The following is a 22,600-nucleotide window of genomic DNA, read 5'->3' on the forward strand; positions in this document are numbered from 1 at the left end:
AATCCTTGCTCAGTCATTGTTTTTGCTTGAGTGAGCTATTACATATATTTACATATATATTTAAGTAGATTTTTTTTTGTAGTAATTCTTTCATTATATTTGTTTAATTCATATCTTTCATTCATTAATGAAGTTTTGTATTTGGACAAGCCATGTACATGTTTAATTTCTTTTAACCTAATTTATATTTCAAGATTGATGACTGTCTTATTTAGTTGTCTATTATTTGTCTGTGGTCTTTGTAATAATGTTTATGAAAGCAGCTTCAGTTTTTATTGGATTGTACCAAACTTGCATAAAACTTGCATCAGCAGTTGTGTCAAATCAGCACAGAACCCACATCACAAGTTGACTTGAGCTCCTATTGTTATAATTGTAGCCCAAGCCTATTTTGCATTTAAGATTTGTGTCTGGAAAAACATACCCAGAACTTTTGTTACCAGTAAGTTTCAGGGCAGGACAAACTAAGTGTTATAGATTTTTGGTTTTTGTTATGACCGTAATAGGTTTTTGTAATTTTTGCTTGATCAACAGTTTCATCAATTATTTGCCTTGAACATAACTTCAACAGAACATATATGACCAGTAGCTGATTATCCTTATAAAAGTGGCCTGATCCCCCTTATAAAATTGGACTGATTCCCACTATAAAAGTGGCCTGATCCCCCTTATAAAATTGGACTGATTCCCACTATAAAAGTGGCCTTTTTAAAGATTTGAATAATAAGATCTTGGTCTCCATTAGGTTTCTATCATTGAATTTTGACTGCTGGTTTACATTTATTTGTTACAAAAATAACACTAGATTACCTTGAAAGCAATGCAGTGATATACTTTTGCATTGTAGAAACTTTTACCTTTTGTCTAGCTGGTGTTAAGGTTAGCAATATCTAAAATCATCAAAACCTCTTGTTGGTTATCAGCATTGTGTGATATTCATTTTTGTTATGCTCCCCTAAGGGTGAGCATATAGTCGCAGCTTTTTTTGTCCGTCAGCATTACCAAATAGGGATAGGGGGCCATCTAACTGTAAACAGAACAATAGAATCTATTCCTTAACAATAGAATAAGGGGCCATTGCCCTCTATTAAACAAAAGAAAATAACAATAGAAATGGCCCTTTATCCCTATTTGGTCGTCCGTCCATCTGTCCACTATTCGTGTCCAGGACATAACTTTGTAACAACAAGAGGTATCAACATGAAACTTTGTACGTAGATAGATCGAGTAGATTGAGTAAATGTGAATTGCATAAGAACCGTAACTCTGCCTTGCATTATTTTGGAGTTATTGCCCTTTGTTTATTTTTACACCTGGAACTTTGTCCGGGACATAACTCTAAAAGTATAAGAGATACGAACATGAAACTTTGTAGGCAGATATATCTCATTGTGTAGAAGTGCATTGCTGAAGAACCATAACTCTGCCTTGCCTAATTTTGGTGTTATTGCCCTTTGTTAATTTTTTTCACTGAACTTTGTCCGAGACGTAGCTCTGAAACCATGAGAAGTTTGTAGGTAGATTGATATACTTTTCTGTGTCTAAAACCTACTTGGGATGCATCACCCTGTTCAACCAGTTCTTGTTTTAATTAAATAGAATATATATTTCTAAGTGATAATTTTAATATATGTTAATGAGATTGATATGATGAAATGAAGTTTATTTCTTCATATTTTGAAAGATATGAATTAGATAGAAATGAACATGTTTTTGTTAGTTGTCATTTTTTGGCATTGAACTATGGCATGTTTTGTAGCAATATAAAATTTTATAATTCATTTTTTATGATTTTATTAGCTCTTTTTATGAGTGAATTTTTATTTTGTAATTGATTTTAGTATAAAATGCATGGATATTTTCTTTGAAATTTTAAAATTGAATTTTTTTAGGCAAACTGCATGCGTTTAAAATGCCATGTACAGAATGTTTATTGCATTTTTTTTATTGGTGTATAAAACATTATTATATATTATGTATATGAACCTATAACTCACTTTTTATACACATAAATTTTTTAACATTTTAATAGTATAGCATTATGTAGCCATTTTTTGTTGACATTCTAACATTGAACTTTTTCATATGCTTAGACTTGACCAATTTGTTTAAAAGCTTTTTTTTTTTCATTCTATGAAAATGTGTTACCATTGTGATAGAACTCGTCACTTAGTTACTGTGTTATATCAAATTCAGGATGCGGCAGCTGAGATGGTTGTAATGTGCTGTAGATTCTTGTGTTATTTCTGCCGAACCAGCGGCCAGAACCAGAGAGCTATGTTTGAACATCTTAGTTATCTCCTTGACAACAGTAGTATGTTATTAGGTATGTTGTTATATTCTGAAAATCTGTTACATTGAACCTGAGATGATGAATCTAAGGCATAATAATAAATGTTCCGTGCTTTTATAGTATTTTAAGAAGTCTTGGCAACAGTTTTGAAGTTTCTGTCTCTTATTTGAATTAGTATAACATTGTGTTGACCTATCATTAGATAATTTTTTAATCTTACTCTATACTCTTTTGAATATCAATCACTAAGAAAGATTACCCACTTGCTACCTCCTTGAAAATACTAGTAATTTGAATATTTGATTTTCAATGCTTTTAATAAAGGGAAAAAAAGAAATTTCCCTTTCTTTATCAAGGTGCTGTATTTACAGCCCTTTTTTGAAGCTTTCCAGGTTATTTTATAGGAGATATAAATATTGACTATATTTATAGCTCGACCATCCCTAAGAGGGTCCTGCCCCTTGGATGTTGCCTACTCATCCCTCATGGACAACAATGAGCTGGCCCTGGCATTGAGGGAGTCCCACTTGGAGAAGATTGCCATGTATTTATCAAGATGTGGTCTACAATCTAACTCTGAACTACTAGAGAAAGGCTATCCTGATATAGGCTGGGACCCAGTGGAAGGGGAAAGATACCTGGATTTCTTCAGATTCTGTGTCTGGGTCAATGGTGAGCCAATGCTGTCAATTCTTTACAACAAAAAAATGTGCTTTATCATATTTCAAATGAACTTAGATATGATTTGCAATGATGAAAGGTTGTGTAAGAAAATCTGGTAATTTTGGTCAAAATGAACTCTCATGAAATGCAACAATTAAAATTAGTTATCACATATGAAAGTCTTATAAAACAAATTATTTATATAAATGTAATACTAGTAAATGTTTTGTTCAATCTGGTATACTCAAAATATTCTTGATCAGGGTATAATGCTAGTAGAAAATAACAATTCACAATTAATAAAAAACAAAAGTAATTTAAAACATCAATTATTTTTCGTGTGAAGGCGAGACAGTAGAAGAAAATGCCAACCTAGTTGTACGTCTGCTGATCCGACGTCCTGAATGTCTCGGTCCAGCTCTGAGAGGTGAAGGTGGAGGTCTACTGAAGGCGATGAAGGATGGTATAAAGATGTCTGAACAGATTGCTGCAGCACGTGATGGCGCCTCCTGTATGTTCCTCTCTGCCATGAATGATGATGATGATTCTGATGGGAAATATCTCTTCCAGAGGTAAAATCTTTATTATTGATTATATGTTGTCCTGCTAGTATGTTAATTATTGATCATTTGCATAAATTAACTTATGTCATGATAAGATGTGATGCTAGAAATAAAAAGGTGTTGACCAGTAGTGTTTGAAATAAAAGCCAAGAAAAATTATCTATTTTGCAGAATTCAGTATATAGCCCATTGTAAAAAGAAATATATTTTCTATGTGTGATGAATCTAGCCATTAATAATTTTATTGATAAATTATCCATAAACTATGGGCAAGCATGCCTGTAGACTGCCAAAACATTGGTATCTTCTATATGTTAGCTTTTAATATTAAATGTATTTTTGGCGATAAAGGTTTTCACTTAATCTGTTCTGTTTACAGCAAGTTTGATTTCTCCACATTACCACCGGAGGATGATGAAGACTATGTAGATATGGGCGGAGCTATCCTCAACTTTTACGCCAGTCTGGTCGACCTGCTGGGACGTTGTGCACCAGACACGGAATCAATCAAGGCTGGTCGCAGTGATGCTCTGAGAGCGAGAGCTATTCTGAGATCTCTGGTGTCCATGGAAGATCTGGAAGGAGTGCTTGGTCTTAGATTCATACTCCCAATAGGAGGGGAAGGAGATGGTGATACTAACATTTCATGAAAATATTGATATTTTGTGATATTTTTCTAACTATTTGTTCCATCCAGAAACAGTTGTTTTAATAATTTCTATGAACAATATCACATTTCTATAAGAGTTTATGTTATAAAGAGAAATTTTTTTTTTCCAAATCTCTGTTATCAGCTTTTGGTGGATGGAATGAATTTTTAATCTTTTATCATATCAGCAAAAATTTACTATTAATTCAAACCTAACATGTTTGCTATTTTGTGATGTCTGAATAAATATTGTATATAATTCATGAAGGTAGTTCAGAAATGATTCTTGCTAATTTTAGGTGCCATGCCTCCTGGACTGCTTCCACTACACAAGGCATCAATTGTCATGTTCCTTGAGAGAGTTTATGGAATTGAAGACCAGTCCACATTCTTCCGTCTGCTTGAAGATTGTATTCTGTCTGATCTTAGAGCTGCAACAACACTTGACATGGTAGTTTGTTTAAAATTTTAGTTATTTCAAATTTAAAAGAAACCATGTTTTTTTTGTAAATTTTATCTTGTATGTCTTTCTATTTGTATTTTGTTAGTGTATGAATGTTAATTTGTTGAAGCAAAGAGGTAAGAACCGTATCAGTAGGAAAGAAATTATTATACAGATACTTGTTGCTTTGTAGATGGTTATTTAAGTACAAGACAACACTTGTATTTTATATTGCAGGCTGCGTCTTCTGAGAGTGACATGACCTTGGCATTGAACCGATACCTGTGCGGCTCTGTACTTCCCTTGCTTACAAGTCACAGTCATTTCTTCATGGATGCTGACCATGTTTCTTCATTGCTTGAGTCTACATTAAACACTGTGTACAGAATGTCCAAGTGTAACTCCCTAACCAAGAACCAGAGAGAAATGGTGTCTGATTTCCTTGTTGCTTTCACCAAGTATGTAATATTCTTATTGTTGTATCGTTTAAATGTGAATTTAAGTTGTTTGTGTATATTTGCTCCAGGGTTCAATCATTATAAATTTTGTTTACCTACCTCTTGATCCAGGAATTGTGGGTTTAAGCCTTATTAGATTCAAGACCTTATCTCAACATTTTACACACAATGCTGGTTGGATTTAACAGTGGTCAGATATGCTTCAAGCTTTTTATCACAGTCAAGATTGAATAAATAATGAATATACTAATTTGATGCAGTTGACATTTCAGTTATTCACTGTTAATAGGAAAAATAAAAGCTCAGTTATAACAATGTATTCACAAAACTACTTACAAGAAAAACTTCAGGCGATATAATTTTGATTTTAAACCCAAAATGGATGTTAGCTTGTTACCTCACGGGGAAGTTTCCTATATTTAAATTCTAATTGTATTTGATTTTATAATTAACTTCAATTAACATTGACATCATAATTGATGAATTAACAATACTTATGTTTGTTTACAGTCAGCTGAGACCCCCCATGATGTCTAAACTGCTCAAGAAGATGGCAGTTGATGTTCCTGCTCTCAATGAGAATACAGTGGTACCCTTGAGGGTAAATATTATATCTTCATCTGACCTATCTCTTTACTAGTTAATTATAAACATTTCTTGAATATCAGATCATTCCTTATCTTTTTGTTCTAGTATTTGATAAATCTTATTTTAAGAGAATTTGAATACAGTTAGATATAACTTAAATATTAAGATTATAGAAGAAACACAAGCCACAATGTTTTAAATTAATCCAGTAAACTTTTTAACTAGGTTACCGTAAATGAAGGAATTTAGTTGGTGTAAATTATAATGGTTTTTGAAAAAAGGTAATTTCATTGATTAATTAATGCCTTAGCGAGCTATGAAATCTTGATTTTTAATGTTTGTTTGTTAATTGCTACAATTAATTGAGGTAATTGCTTTATAAAGCAATTAGTGAATGTAAGTTTATATTTTCCTGGTTGTATATAAACAGGTACTGACAGCATATTACGAGAGATGTGGACGTTATTACAGTCATGGTGGGTGGGGATCATTTGGTGGTGCCAGTGACGAGGAGAAAAGATTGACCATGATGCTCTTCTCAGGAATCTTTGATTCACTTTCTAAGAGGGTTTGTAGTTTGTACTTATGGTTATTATCATAGTTCACTTTTGTTTTGTCATTTCAATAATTTTTCCTAGCATTGCTGTCTTATGAGTCCTCTGTATGAATTATTCCCTTAGTTGACTTCTGTTCTAATGAAAGTCTGTGAAAACTTTTTGAATTGTTTAATGTTCCCTTGGATTGTCATCTTAATAAGAGTCCCCTGTGTATTAGATGTTTTATAAGTTGACTTCTGTTCTGTGTGAAAACATGTGAAAATGTTGATACTTTTCGTCTCTGAGCTGATAACTCTCCATAATAATCTTTTATTCTTGTGTATATCTTTAATTCATTGAAAGGCCTCATAATGATTGTTTTCATTATTACATTTGAAAAACCACAATACAAACTAGTTTTGTTTGTAAAAATCCATCAACTTTACTCTTCAAGCTTATAATTGCACTTCAGGCTTATGATCCAGAGTTGTTCTCGAAAGCACTTCCATGCTTATCAGCGATTGGCTGTGCCCTATCACCTGACTATACACTAACCAGTCATGATGACAGCTGGTTTAATAGGGCAATAGCAGAATCTGAAGGGGTATACAATCCCAGTCCAATGGACACATCAAGGTGAGCAGTCTATACATTTGTTTTAGACATTTCAGGGTGTATAACCTATACCTATAAGCAACATTATGTAAAGTAGAAAGCTAAATTTGATATGGCTGAAACGAAAAAAGTCATAAAAATTAATATTATTTCCATTTTTGCAGATATCTAGCTACATTTGATCAAACAAATTGGGGTTAATTGAAATATGTGTTCACCTAGTTACATTTGATCAAACAAATAGGGGTTAATTGAAACATGTCCACTTTTATTGTATACTGTATATCCTTTATAATTCTTATGAAATATTTAACGACAGTTCATCTTGTTTTTAGGGTGCACTTGAACCAGTCTCTAGAAACTGCCAGCCTTAAATTTGCTGAACATTTCCATGACAACTGGGCTTTGAAGAAGGTAACTCAAGTTGTAAATTATTGGTACATAGTAATGAATTGGTAATAATTGAAAAATATAATAATGTAACATTCTGTAGTATGCCATTGTATCTGTACAATTGTACAACTTATATGTTTCATGGAAACATAAATTATGTATAACATTGACTATATAATGAATCAGAAGAAGCATAAAATATATGGGGGAAAACAAGACATAAATTACAATATAATGTTTGAAATATTTTTCTGCAATTAACAGCATGATGAAGGATGGGTGTTTGGTAACAACTTTGATGATGACAGGAAGTTACATCCGGTGCTGAAACCTTACAACCTTCTTGGAGAAAGGGTAAAGTTGCCTGACATAGTCTTTTATTCCTTTTACATCATCTTAAGTTTCTAGAATTAAAATAGTTGTCTGAACATTTATGATGATTATAATATGAGATGTAAACTTTTACAATTTCATTCATCAAAGTAGGTTAAGATTTAATTTACCAATGTGATTTCCTTGGCTGTAACAGTATTGCAAAGGATTGAAGGTTTTGTCAGTAATATGAAAAAAAACAACAACAAAAACATTCAAGTAGTTAATAGGTGTAAAAGCTGTTTCCTTTCTTAGAAATAACAAGACGTTTGTTGAGAGTTTATTAGTGTATATCTTTTGAAATGTTAAACATTTTATATCTTGTATGTTGTTACAGGAGAAAGGAAAGTACCTACAGCCAGTGTTAGACTCTATGAGAACTATTATTGCCTGGGGATGGTCCCTAGAACAAGATCAGGCCAGGCTCACAGCTAACAGAGAAAGCATGAAGAGAAGAACCTCAAAGGATGCTGTAAGCTTTCCTCTTGAATAGATTTCCTCTTCAATATTTAATCTCAAAATTTTACATTACGATACTTGGTATTTGAGTTAAACTTAGTTTAAAAGTTTTTATTTTAAAGATATATTTTCAAAAGCTCAATCTACACACAGTCTGAAACTTGTTATCAACAGTTACTATCCAAAGGAGATTGTAATACTGTTGGCTCACTTTTAAGGATTGAAATAATTTTGAAAATTATTATGAAAATTAACGAGTATGTATTTTTTTTGATAACAGTATGACCATGGATACAGTCCGCGACCTTATGACCTCAGGAATATGACCTTGACCCGTGAAATGCAAACATTAGCTGAGAAATTGGCTGAGAATTCACATGACTTGTGGGCAAAGAGGAAAAAAATGGAACTTGAAGAAATTGGTTTGTAGAATTTTCTTTTCCAAATTTTATACTGCAGTCTGCTAGATACTAAGTTAAAGTATATGAAGTTGGTTTCAAAAATCATGAAATGGTAGAAATATAAATGTCATAACTTGTGCTACCATCTGTATAGTAGATACATAAAATCTAAGTTAAGATTATCAATCAGTATTGAAAACTTGTATCATAGTTTGGAGACCTTTCTGTTGAAAATGTGTCAGGGTTAAATCGTATACATATACATGCACAGTGCGTTAACTTGAGTGCGGGTATTAGTTACCCGCACTCCAGAGCATGCCCATTGATTGGCTCATTTTTGCTGGGGTTTACATATTGTGACGGCAGAGAAAGGGAAAGCGACAGAAATATCATATTCAGATGTTCGTTCATTGGTTCATTTTTGCCGAAGTTTCATATTGTGACAACAGGGAACGTGTTTTTATGTTTGACTATGATACAAAAGAGAAAGAACACCAAAACACTCGGTAATCTGATTAATACTCGGGGGCTACGCCCCCTCGTACAAAACAGATAACCTCGTGTTTCGGTGCTCTTTCTATTACTTAATTCAGTTTTAAATTATAAAACAATGATTTAAACAGGTGTGAGGCTACAACACCAGGTCAAGTTTAAAATCACACCCGGTCAAGTTTTATGATTTTATTTGCAATTTGAGTAAAATAATACTTTTCATCAGGTATCAAAGTTTTAAATTGAGTATTTTTCTCTAAACATAATTATGAAAAAATCATATTTTTCTCTAAACATAATTATGAAAAAATCATCTACCATAATTAAAGACAATGTGTGCAAAAAAAGTCCTACAAAGGAGGGTAAATGCTGTTAACCACACTAGACTATAACAAAAGTGTAGATTAATTGAGAACCCAGATAATCTTTTGTCTTTCATGGTTATATCAGGTGGCGGTGTACATCCACAACTTGTACCATATGATGTCCTCACTGAGAAAGAGAAGAAAAAAGACAGAGAACATGCACAAGAACTTCTTAAATTCCTACAATTTCTTGGATTTAGGATACACAGGTAAGAATTTCAACTATAACCTCTACAACTTATAAGCATTTTACTTGTTTTGTATTGAATTTCTTTTTCAGAAAACAGAGGATTATTAAATTATAACTAAAACAAATAATGATGGGCCTGGTGATTTTGTAACAGAATTTTATCATTTCTAGAAATGGACTAACTGCTTTACTAGCTAATCTTACTAACTTAACAGAACTATTTTACCTACTGCTTTAATTTCTTACATGTTGTTAGCATTATCTAAATACTAATAACTAATAATATATGAAACAAATCATGTTACCCCTGGCATAAGTTATGTTTCGTTTTACATGATACTTGTTGATTAACGGTCATTGACATTTGAAACACAATGTTTTCACTTCAATAGTTTTTATTTCATTCTTACCAGAATATACCCTTACAATATTAAAACATTTCACTGAAAAGTAACCCTTAACCTGCTGAATTTATATAATGAATCTGCTGTGCTTTTAATTGAGTTTATTCAAAGCTTCAGGTATTTCAATACCAAAATAGGGGCGTCTGTGGCCGAGTGGTTAAGGTCGTTGACTTCAACCCACTTGCCCCTCACCACTGTGGGTTCGAATCCCGACGGACTTTGGATTTCTCATGTGAGGAAGCTATCCATCGTGCCTAAAATAATGCAAGGAAGGGCACCTGAGGTCTTCCTCCATCAGTAAAGCTGGAACGTCACCATATGACCTATATTGTGTCAATGTGACGTAAAATCCAAAACAAACAAACAATACGAAAATACAAAAACTAAGCCACAAACAGTATAGAGTCTGGTCAGACAGCACAGCCATGCAGGCTGGCCTGGCTTGATGCTGCTTGTAAGGGTTAATCTGACCTTACCATATACTTGTGGCAAAGGCTAATCACTTTTGGTTCCAGTAGGTTAAAGGCTTAATTGAGATATCACTGTTAAGTTGTAACATGTGCCAGTTTCAAGTTAGCTTTTGGAGGGTTGATTGTTTTACTTAAGTCTTTTGACAGTCAATTTTGTCATTAGTGATCAAAACGACATTAACATTAGCATAATTATTAACACCAATAACTGTAATTGTTTTGTAATAACTACCAGTATGATGAATGATGTTGGCTTAACCAAGCTTGTAGAGGTTTTATAGATTAAATTTAATTGTTTTAGCTTGCTTATTTCAAACAAAAAATCGGGCTATTATGATCACTGGGGTGTCACCATTGCAGTCGTGTAAAAACATAAATGTAGCCCATTATTCAAATATTTTAAAGGGTATCAACATGGAATACTTGCTTGTCATGACAAGATGTAGTACTAGTATTAGACATGGGGCATAATTCTGAAAGATATATTTTTAGAGTTATGCCCCTTTTTAACTTAAAATTTTAACAGATTTGCATTAAAACCACATAAGGTGCTGTGCTCTTGTATTCAATAAAGGCAACCATTCTGCTATATAGATGTCATTTTTCAGAGTGTGAGCTTGTATTTTAACCATGCATAAATTCTAATGCTTTTTTTCTTCTCCAATTGTGCAATCCCTGCAGAGATCTTTACAGTTTCTGTTTTAGCTTTGAATGTTTGTTATTGACAAGGGCTTTATATATTATTTGTTTTATTCTGCATTGTTGCTTTTCAAAACCTATTATTTTTGCATACTTTGCTCTCAGTGTTAAGTAAGTGTGCAATTATTTCCTTTTAGTGTTGTGAGACATGTCTACATTGTAAATAAATTTGTATAACAGGTGCACTAAATGATTTATGTTATATGTTGAAGAATTATTATAGCCCCCTGATGAAATAAAATATAAATATTATCAATCCGCTCATTCAATTTGTTTAATGACTTTACTGAAATGTTCTACGTGATTCACTTGATTGATTATGTAAGCATGCAACATTTACAATATGAAAGTACTTCTACTGCATGTTAAAGGAACTCCACTGAGGTTTTGTTATCTTTAGGGACTGAAAAAAGTTGTTCGATATTTATATTCCATTTGATGTAGATCTAGACTAATTACCAGTACTTGTGGAAATATAATTCAGATCATTTGCTCACTTCTATTTTTCCAGAAAAATATATTTTTAAAATGAAAAATGACCCCAAAATAAAAAGCATTTAAAAGCTTACCACTCGGATCGAGCTAATAATTGCATAAAATGCAATTCCATTCTAAATATATTATTTGATAATCTTTTGCATATCTGTCCATTTTATGTGTCTCAGTTGATCAAGATAAGAAGTTCAAATTTTATGTTGCTTGGGTTTATTACTTCAATAAGTAAGACAGTAAGACAAACTTTATTTATAGTCGGTTATGGTTAACAGTACAAAAACATAAGCTTTAAGCTTGTATCCGACATGAACAAAATATAGAAAATAATAATAAGAAACAAAGAAACAAAAATAAACAGACACCATAAGATAATAATACATACAATTAATTCATATAGTCATTGTAATTAGATCTGAGCATTTACAATGAAAATACAGTCATATCTATTGAAGGTAGTAAAACAGGGTTTTACATATATACAGGTACATAGTACATAATTCAAGGAAAAGATAACTAAATTTATTTACAAGCAAAAAACAGGAATCAAGTAATATAGAAGATAAACTTGAAAAAAGATTAGATGCACATATAGCAGGCACACTTGTCATTACTCCATGTTTCAATTAGTCGTTTAAACTCATTTAAGTCAGATGTACATCTGAGATCATTAGATAAACTATTCCAGATTTTAGATGCTTCAAAGCGAAAACTCTTTTTACCATAATTGGTTGTGCGTACTTTAGTTACATCTAATGTATTTTGGTATCTAAAATTATAATTTGATGAACACACATTAACAAGTTCTTGAACATACTTAGGAGAAATGCTGTTAAGACATTTAAAGACTTCAATAGCGAGTTGTTTAATTCTACTTACATGGAGTAATGACATATTGGTCAGTTTAAGCAGATCTTCATAAGTTGATGAATAGTCATTAAAAACAATTTTCAGGGCTCCTACTTCAGTGGAGTCCCTTTAATAAATGCATGTTAATTATTTAAGAGGCATGGTGAATACTCATAAATGTGCTGCATCCAGAGCTTTAGATACTAAAAAAGTTTAAAAGACTTTAATGAAGTTTTGCAGAAATCAAATGTATAGTTTGTGTGTTTATTATTGTTATTCATTTTTTCGCACAGAAATGTTAGGTTACCGTATTTAAAGTTTAAAGATACATTATAAGGAATAAACAGTCTATGCACATACTTCAATACATTTTTTTTACCTGTTTGTTATTATTTGTTTGAATAAACATTCTGAATTAAAGCACTATGTAATTACAAAATTTTGAAAATTGACATGGGATATAATCATATTATTTGTTATAACTTATTGTTTTGTATTGTTGATGGTTCTTACAGTGGTGAGATTGTCAATATCATTTGCGTTAATGTTTTAATTGTTATTTAATTTGCTGTTTATGGTATGTATAATGGTGTTATTATTTTCTTTTCTACCTCCCCTTCACTTTAACTTGTGTTTGTTTCACTCTAACCTTCCTACCCATCCCTTACCCACTCTGCAGCGGTGACCTCAACCTGGAGAAGAACCAACGTAAGAAATCTGCTTCTAGACCGACTAAGGATTCCGAGGGTGAGAGCGGGGTGAACGTGACGGCAATGGAGAAGAGGTTTGCGTACAGTTTGTTAGAGAAGCTCCTAGAATACTTTGATAAAGCATCTCTCAGTATGACACAAACACGACCCAGCTCAAAATACTCTAGGCGGGGAAGCTATGCTACAGCTACAGAAGATGTGAAATTCTTTGGAAAGGTGACTGCTTTAGAATTGTTTAATTTCTATTAAATTTTCTCAAAAATATTTCTTTACAAAGATTTTTGCTGGTAAAATTATAAAGTGTATTGAGCCTAAGGTGTACCAGTCAGCTGTAATACATTGTATGGAAATTTTGTTGTCAAGCATCTGCATGCCACCAGAAAAGCCAAAATATTTCAAGAAAATCAACGTTAAGAAAAACATACAAAGATTTTTTAAAAAGTAAAGATTTTCAAGATTCAAGTAATAAATTATGTGTGATTTATTACTGATTTTCTAGTATTTGTCACCAAATTTCTACCCTGTTACTATTGCAGTAAGGGCTATTTTTGCATATTTTGACCACTTTTTGGTTATACATATGGATTTTAAGCATGTAAATTAATAACTCTAATCACTTCACAATGCTTTTATTTTAAAATACATTTTCAAAATTTTCATGAAAATAAGCTTACTCACCTTTTAGATAACCATGTGTACCTTTTATTGGAATTGAATAATTATTAAGAAAGTGATAAATTGTTCTTATTGATCTAGCTATACATGTCTTTATTGATATATCATTATTATTATTCATATGTTAGGTTGTGTTACCATTTGTTGAGAAATATTTCCGTGCACATAGAGAGTATTTTGTTGGAGGTCCAAATGCTCCCAACACTAGCTCCATGGCTTCTGTGAAGGAGAAAGAAATGACAGCTAGGTATGTACAAGCTATAGTACTCTCACATTTATTTTGTAAATTTATAAAATTTTGTCAAAATTTTATGGTTCAATATGTTTCCCTGATTTCAGAGAGCTATAATTATGACCTTTGTGTATTGTAGGGTCCTTAATCACTAAACAAACATTTATAGATTAAGAATATACATGGAGGTGTAAAAGTTTGATAGAATCATATTTTCATAATTTAACATACCTTAATTCTTACAATTTTATGAATTTACATATATTCATATAAAATATGCTAACAATTAATAGAAGATATGCTAACAAATACATTTTATTATTGTGTTACCTAACATAAAGAAATTAAATGTAAGAGATTTTATTTTTACATGATGCACATTGATATGAATGTATATCAAAATCCCCTTGATCATAATCCCCTTGGTTGAAAAATGACATAGTGATCGAAATCCCCTCAACAGAAATGACCGGGTGTTCATAATCCCCTTGATGGATAGTCAAAATCCCCTTGGCAAAAATGATGGGGTGGTCAAAATCCCCTCAACTTGTGAAAAACAACCCCCTTTACTCAATATTCTTTTTCCTTTGATCTTTTGTCACTCCAGCTAAACTATTGTGTTACATAAAGAAATGTTGCAAACAGCAGTTACATTGAGTAGAGGAAAGAGTATGGAGTATACTTTAGCAATATAATACAGGTTATTTTTAAATACTCCAATGTTGTCATTTTCATGTTAATATAAATATAAAACCAGACATAATATTTCACTCTTATTTATTTTCTGACAGCACATTTTACATATGTTAGCACATTCACAGAATTTACATAGCACCGACATTATTTTATTCTGATAATCTGTCCCAGAGCACCCAAGAAGTCTTCAGGGATTTAATGCCACTTGCGTAACTGTGAGCACAAACTTTCCAGTCTCTGCTGGTGAGCTTTAGTGGCCTTCTTCACTCGTTTCTGTAGAAGTTCACCACGATTGACATCTCAGAATTTCAGCTGCCACCAATTTTTGCATCCTTTTCAACACATTGCACAACTGTCCAAAGTGAAGGATTTGAATGTCCAACAAGGTGCTTAAACCCATTGTTCCAAGATTCACACTGGTTATTTGTTCTATCCTGGTCAGTCATTGTGGCACTGTGCACATTCCAAATTGGTGGAGGAAATCTTGGAGAGGAGCGTCGGAACCTCATATTTCCATTAGCAGTGATGACTGCGCGAAAGGATCCATTTACATAGTTGGAGTCAAAATACTCAACCAGACACTGTAGATGATCTGGGGCCTGTTCACGTAGTAACGTCAAGCCTTCTTGATTGTTTGTTACATATAACTATAATTGCAATGATTAATTATAATCGAATATCATTTATTTGTTTGTATTTTACAATTTTCTCAGCAATAATAAACATCAATAAAGGGTGTCATTAAATTAACTGGCTGTGAACAACATACACCTTTTAATTGTTTGTATGCTTTTCTCGTTTTTTTTTTCAAGCAATTCTTGAAAGCAGTTGTTTTTAAATTCATTGAAACTAAAAAGAAAAATAAGAAAAGAAATTTCCCAACCATTTCACATTAAAATTTGAGGGGATTTTTTTTGACTAACCCGCCACTGAAAAAAAAGGGGGAGGGAAAATAAGACCCCCCCACCCCTTTAAATTTTTGCCAAGGGGATTATGATAACCCTGTCATTTCTGTTGAGGGGGATTTCGATTTCAACTAATGGTCGTTTTATGCAACCAAAAGGGGATTATGATCAAGGGGAATTTTTGAGGCGTCTCCCCATTGATATACCAAGTACTGGGTAATGATTAAAATTTATTTTATTGTAGTTTGTTCTCCAAGTTGACCTTCACCTTGCGTACAAAATTGATGGCATTTGGTCATGATGTGAACATTTCTGTAAGATGTCTACAAGTTCTCATTCAAGCTGTTGATGCCAGGTTTGTACTCTCTTTTAATCTCTAACTGTATGCCATATTAAACACACTGATTGATAAGTGCTTATAGTTAGAGTGTTTGATGTCAAAATTTATTTTTTAAATATACATGGTTTTTTCCCTTTGTTAAAAAAAAAAAACCCTTTTTAAAAAATTTAAAAAATCGGGGTGACAGAAAATTTTAAACTAATTCAGTATTTTCCCTTTAAAAATCTCTGCACTATATATGTACCTATACTTTTAATATGAAAAAGATTGAAACCTAAATCTGAGATTTTATCAGCTTTCAGATCATACTTGAATCTATTCAAAACTTGCCTTTAATTCCTTTTAATAATATTGAACAGTTTTCAGTTAGTTTCATGCATGCTATTTTGAAATTACTTTACCTTTCTATAATTGTAATATTTTCTATGGACAGAACTGTGGTAAAGAACAGTCCAGAGATTGTGAGATCTTCTCTTCTACCATTTTTCAACAACGCAGCAGACGACCTTGCCAATCTTGTTGATAATCTTCAGAAAGGTCGCTTCAGTCACGTTAAGGGCACAATCACACGTGGTGCCACCAGTCTGAACTACGTACACATGGTGCTTCTACCTGTACTGTCCTCACTGTTTGACCATATTGGCAGGAACAAGTTTGGACCGGATCTGATTGGTAAAAATCTGTTATCATGTAACTATCTAACACACAAGCTTAATCAGTCCCTAAAGTTTTGGGGGGTTTAACTCCTCTTTATCAAGAAGCTTGCTGTTTATATTTACGATTCTTATATTTAATCTACTTTTTAGTCATTTATGTATAAATACAGGAAATAATGTCTGTCTATAGTTGATTTTAAACAATGTAAATTACATGCATTTTGTATATTGATTTTTATAAGAGATTGAATAATATGTAAGGTTTATTGGTTTTATGTTAGAATGAATATTTAAGACTCATTTAACTAAATAAGGCTGAATGCTTCCGTCCCCCCCCACTTCAAAAAGAGTTGTTTTATTTTGAATATGGTACAAGAATTAAAGTTAATAAAACCTTGGTGTTTTAACCCAGACAGCAAATTTCTAATGATTGTCGAAAATGATAACTTATATTACAGATCATATCTCAGCTTGTGAAAAAAATTACTTTCTTTCAACAAGATTTGTTTTTTAATATGTTATATTATAGAATGAATACTTCTTTAACTGTCCAGGTAAATACAAATCACCCGAGTCAGGTGGTAAGGAAATAGTTATACCTCACTTGTTGTTTTTTTTTCACCATCACATTTTCATTGCTCGGTATAAAACATTTTCTGTAAAATGGTTTTACTGATAATACAGCGTGTTGGGAATTTTTCCGATATAAGTCTTCTGATGGCTAAGTATGGTATATATAGATTAAAGCCATGGTAATGGTTAAGGAAGATACCTCTACCAATGTGATCTTTTAGCTTGTCAGCTTAACCATTCTTTGTAACAAAAACCAATAGAAATTTAACTAATTGGGATACAAATATATTTTAGTTTGAATTGTGGTTGGAAGCTATAATCTAAATAGAAAACATTCTTGAGTGGTTTTCCTGGAACCCAACCCTAGTAACTAAGCAATACTATGAACAAGTGAAAAAGGTTTCTTGCTCAAGGAAACAATGGTTTGCCCCCACCACCTAACATGGTTTGAACCCACAATGGCCCAGAAGCCCTTAGATTACTTAGTTCAAAGTGTTACGCGGCCACGTATTTATTGTTGAAGATCTTATATATAATTTATTACATTTTAATCAAATTTTGAAAAGGCAAATATTCAAAGCAAGACTTTAAATAGGTTTCCCCTGAATTAATAAAGTCCAAATATTTAGTTATTGGGTGGGACTATGCAGTTATATTGAAGTGATTGCTAATCTCCATTTGGTTCACCGTTCAACATTTCAACTGGCTTTTTTGGAAAGCCCTGTTTTTTTTAACCTGTGATAACGTTATCATGGATTTCTTTAACCCAGTTACGAAATGTGACATGTCAATATATGAAAAAAAAATCTTAGTAAATGTTTTCATTTCTGTTGACATTATTTTGTTATGAGTCCTTATATTTTTAAATTAATTAAATAAACCAGTTCTGTTTTGAATTTTGACCCTTCCTTGAAATCAAATTAACTCCGGAAATACTTAAACATTTCTCTATATCATTTATTTTATGTAATCTAAATACGTATTATTTCAATGCAATTGTAATGGTAAGTGATTTTATTGATATAAATGATTCTTAATTCTTGTTTTGCAAGTGAGCTATATAATTTCAAATTTATGACATAATATGTTACTAAGCAACTTGGTTTTTCTTATTTTACAGTACAAGACATCCAGATGGCGTGCTACAGAATTCTTAATTCTCTCTATATCCTGGGAACCAGTAGTTCAAAGTTCATGAACAGGTATTTTATTAAGGTGTCTTTAAAATCTTTAATTCTTTAAGATCATACAAAAATCATACAAAAAATAATTAATAAAATAGGAAGTAAATAAATTCTGGTAAAAGATTTTCTTATACCTATTTTTATTTGTTTCTTGGTGACTTGGTTATTTTAGAATAATAGTTTGCCTAAAATATACTGAAATTTAAGATTGGTATCTTGTTATATTTTATATATATAATTTGTGTTGTCTCACCATACTTTTAGAGAACAGTTTCTAAAATCAAAGTATTTTTACTGTTCAAAACAGGGTCTTTCAAAAAGAATGGTCTGGAAATGCGCTATGTAAACCCTTCTTGCTACTATTAAACATGTCTCGGTATAACTCAGTATAGTTTGCTATACGCAAATTATGCAAGTGTTCAAGAAAAGGGCTAAGTTAAATACAAGAGCAAAAATGATAATTCTAACAACATGATGTTCTTTAAAAATCTTTTAACTTATGGAAAAAGGATAAATATTTCAGAAAATAATGTTTTTAAAGCCATATCTGTTGAAAAACATAGATTGCTTGTTTAAAATATTTGCCCATAAATGGCGCCATTTTGAAAATGCACCAAATTAAACATCAAATATTTGTAAATAACATTGTAAAATATTATTAAATTTTTACATCATACAATTAAATAACATTTTTCCTCTGTAAAGTCAATTTCTATTTTCTCATTGAACAATTCATCTATTAGAAAAGCTTATGAAATTCGACCTATTTTCAAATATGAGCAATAGATATTTACCTTGACACCGGAAACAAATAATTCCTAATTTAATTGCAAATCTATAAAATTGTTACTTTTCAAAGTAAAAACTGATAATGTAATGAAGCCAGGATTAGTTTTCATTAATATTTTTATTGATTTATAAAATTTATGATGCTAGGTTAACAAACGAGATTAAATTACATAGAAAGATGGAGGGATTTCCAGCTACTTCCTTTGAGCAAGTTTGATTTTTATATAGATCATATAATAATAACTGGAAGAGTATATTATGTATATCCTAGAGAATGTAGCAAGATTAATATTAAATATTCTTTAAAGGCCCATTATGCCCCAGAAATGGATTTATTTTTATTTTTCAGAAGCTTTTTACCTTTGGTGCCCTGTTATAGTTTAATTGCTCAACCATCTGAACCATCTTTTTGCTTTTCATTGCCTTTTGGCAATTTGTAGAGTTACAATGATTTAGTATTTTGTATGGAAGTCAGAATATTGCTTTGTTTACATTTTGCTATTTTTATAACAAATAATATCAAATTCAGCCCTAAGTGATAAGCATGTCACATGCTCTAGAAACATTATTTAAATGTTATAAAACTCATGAGTACCCTTTCTGAAATGATTTTTTTTTCATTTCTGAGGCATAATGTGCCCTTAAGAATATTGTTGTTGACATTTTGAGACAGGGATTGTAATTAACTACAAGTAGTGATTTATCTGAAACAGCAGACAATTTAAGACAATGTCATGTTAATTTTGTTTTAGAAAAAAATAAATAAATTAAAAAAAAAATGAAAAAAATAAATAAATGGAAAGCAATATACTCTGTTTTAAGACTAAATTTTTATGTTTGTCTGTTTATGTATTGATTCATGAATAAGTTTTTGAATGAATGAATACATTATCTCTAAGTTTAGGTTAATAAATTATGGTACAAAACATCATGCATACCTGGGTCAGTGTCTTAATATTATAAGAACCTTACACTGGCTACCTGTACAGACCGGAATATCTAGCTCGAGGGTAACTGTTAACGGTGGTAATGAGGTTATGCCGAGTTTTCCACTAAACAGTTACCTGAGAGCTAAGATATTCCGTCTTTCAACCGACAGCCAGTGTTTGATTCTTTTTCTTGCATATTTACATATCAATTATATTCAGAACAGAAATTATGAAAACTGATATTTCTGTCTGATATGCAAAAAAGGTGCTAGATTAATAATGTTTCTAGGTTGTAGCGATGAATTGACTTATTACCAAAAAGCAAAATCAAAACACATTTTTATTCAATGCTTCATTGAATTGTCTTTGCATAATGGGCGCTTATGGATAGTGGTTGGGTGCCAGCTTCTCACTTCTTTATAGTCTTTTCCAAAATTAAATAAGCTAACAATGTTTAAACCAAATCTTAAAATATAATACAAGTTTTTTAACCACAAAAGCTTAAGGCAAAAAAAAAGAAAAATTATAGAAAACTGAAGATTTGAAATTAGAATAAAAATTCTTTAAAGGGAAATTTTTAAAGTGCCCTTTCCCTTAATATTGAAATATTAGTTATAAAATTTTTAAAAATTATTTTTTAATTTTAAATAGCTTCGAGCAATTTTAATATACACCAATGCTATCAGATTTTAAAAGTATCAGATTTTACCACTATATAAACTAAGAACAATTTAGACTTATACTTCTTACTCTGCTTATTTGCAGGGAGACCATTGCTTCTGAACTATCCAGGTATCTAGCTTGCAGAACTATACTTCTGTTTTAGCATGCCACCTGCTTTATTTCTTTAGTTGCACTATATATTTTGTTAAGTCAATGCAGTCTGGCCAAATTTGATCTAAAGATTGTATGAAATAATGTACGAAAATGACATAATGATATACAATAGAAATTAAACAATAATCATTTATCTTTGATTTTATGCATTTTTTACAGAAAGTTACCCCCCCCCTTTTCCACCCTCAAAATTAAAATTCATTAGATGTTTTTGTTGATTTAAAACTCAGGAATAAATGGTCTGCACTTGACCAGGATTTATTTAAATTTTATTTGTTGAAAAATCAAACCTAAAGTTTGCAGTTTTGCATTTTTTGCTTGCCAAGATGTTAACATAGTGCATACTTAAGCAAAGAGGAAGATGCAGTTTAGATTGAACATCTAAGCTAAGAAGTTTTTAAAAGTAATTACAATGTAATTGATTGACACTGTATGCCATTTTATTTTGTCTTAAATTTTGATACTAATTATTTAGCTTTAATATTTTATTAAATTTATGCTCTGATTCTTTTACTTCCAAAAATATTCGAATTCTTCACTAGTGTTCAATTTACTATCATGCACATTCTTTAGTTTATCAGATTTTCTTATTGTTTTTTGTCCATATTGAAGTTAAATGCTTTTTGACACTTGTATTTACTTATAATTTTCCACAAATTGAGTTTGGTTTGCTTTTTTAATCTCTATGCATGTCATTACTATCATTATTTCTGTAAGAATTATATTGCTGAATTGATTAAAAATACATTTGAAATTTAATAATTGATGATGTTACTTAACTTAAAGAAACAGTTATGTAAAGCTGTATGCCTGCAGATGAGCAAATACAAAATAAAAAAAATAAAACTTAAGAAAAATGTATTTGGAAAAGAAAAAAAATTCAAGAAACAAGTAGCAATTGAAATGATATGTCTGATTTTTGACTGATTTTGCAGTATTTATCACTATATTTCTACTATGTGACTAACACAGTGAGGGCAATTTTTGCATATTTTAATCTCTTCGTAAGTAATTTACGTGGATTGTGCCATTTGCAATGTGTAAATTTCTTTCTTTTGTTCACTTCACAATATTTTACTGTTAATTACATTTTCAAAATTTTCATGAAAATTAGCATGAAATTGGTGGCATGCTGCTTTATAAGTACTATTTTCTTTTTCCTATTTGAAGAAATTAAAGATTTTATCATAATGGTTTTCTTTTATAGTGAAATTTAATTGGAGACTTTTGATTTACTTATATTTTTATAGTTAATAACAAATCTTAAGATTTTTATTCAGAATGAATAGTATTAGAAAATAGAAAATACATACCTAGGATAAAAATAATTATTGAATAAAAATTATATAATTAATTTTCAACAGGCATAGACCAGCACTGGGAGAATGTTTGAGCTCATTTGCTGGTTGTTTCCCAGTAGCGTTCCTGGAACCCGGCCTCAACAAGTACAACAAATACTCTATTCTGTTCGGTCTGGAAGGCAAAATCTCCGAACACTCACTTGAAGCCCAAGGTAATATTTTCAGTATAGTTTATTTCCTCAAAGTAAGTCCTAACCCTTGTCAAAACTTGTATTCAAAGACTTGCTCTATTACTGCTACCTGGAATTTGGAACTGTTAAATGTTATCTTAAGAGGTTTTGATATAAAACTAGAAATATGTCGTTATATTCCACTGTATA

At 31.3% G+C, this 22,600-nt stretch overlaps 1 protein-coding gene across 8 annotated transcripts in view; it reads left to right on the forward strand.

The window, feature by feature from the left end:
- The window catches only part of LOC132729300 (ryanodine receptor-like), a 173,573-nt gene that overhangs the window by 89,551 nt on the left and 61,422 nt on the right, over window positions 1–22,600 (forward strand). For all 8 annotated transcript variants that reach the window (XM_060715028.1, XM_060715026.1, XM_060715030.1 and 5 more), the window contains 21 exons: window positions 2,197–2,326; window positions 2,726–2,965; window positions 3,303–3,528; window positions 3,899–4,149; window positions 4,468–4,619; window positions 4,848–5,068; window positions 5,579–5,669; window positions 6,087–6,224; window positions 6,665–6,828; window positions 7,143–7,221; window positions 7,465–7,554; window positions 7,910–8,044; window positions 8,312–8,453; window positions 9,375–9,498; window positions 13,073–13,319; window positions 13,907–14,025; window positions 15,856–15,966; window positions 16,385–16,623; window positions 18,301–18,382; window positions 20,848–20,874; window positions 22,284–22,432. In XM_060715028.1, coding sequence (XP_060571011.1) covers window positions 2,197–2,326; window positions 2,726–2,965; window positions 3,303–3,528; window positions 3,899–4,149; window positions 4,468–4,619; window positions 4,848–5,068; window positions 5,579–5,669; window positions 6,087–6,224; window positions 6,665–6,828; window positions 7,143–7,221; window positions 7,465–7,554; window positions 7,910–8,044; window positions 8,312–8,453; window positions 9,375–9,498; window positions 13,073–13,319; window positions 13,907–14,025; window positions 15,856–15,966; window positions 16,385–16,623; window positions 18,301–18,382; window positions 20,848–20,874; window positions 22,284–22,432 — 3,157 coding nt within the window. The remainder of the gene's footprint in view (window positions 1–2,196; window positions 2,327–2,725; window positions 2,966–3,302; window positions 3,529–3,898; window positions 4,150–4,467; window positions 4,620–4,847; window positions 5,069–5,578; window positions 5,670–6,086; window positions 6,225–6,664; window positions 6,829–7,142; window positions 7,222–7,464; window positions 7,555–7,909; window positions 8,045–8,311; window positions 8,454–9,374; window positions 9,499–13,072; window positions 13,320–13,906; window positions 14,026–15,855; window positions 15,967–16,384; window positions 16,624–18,300; window positions 18,383–20,847; window positions 20,875–22,283; window positions 22,433–22,600) is intronic.

The sequence above is a fragment of the Ruditapes philippinarum genome, unplaced genomic scaffold (genome assembly GCF_026571515.1).
Source record: "Ruditapes philippinarum isolate M1 unplaced genomic scaffold, ASM2657151v2 ctg17_1_1_1_1, whole genome shotgun sequence".
NCBI classification, from domain to species: domain Eukaryota; kingdom Metazoa; phylum Mollusca; class Bivalvia; order Venerida; family Veneridae; genus Ruditapes; species Ruditapes philippinarum.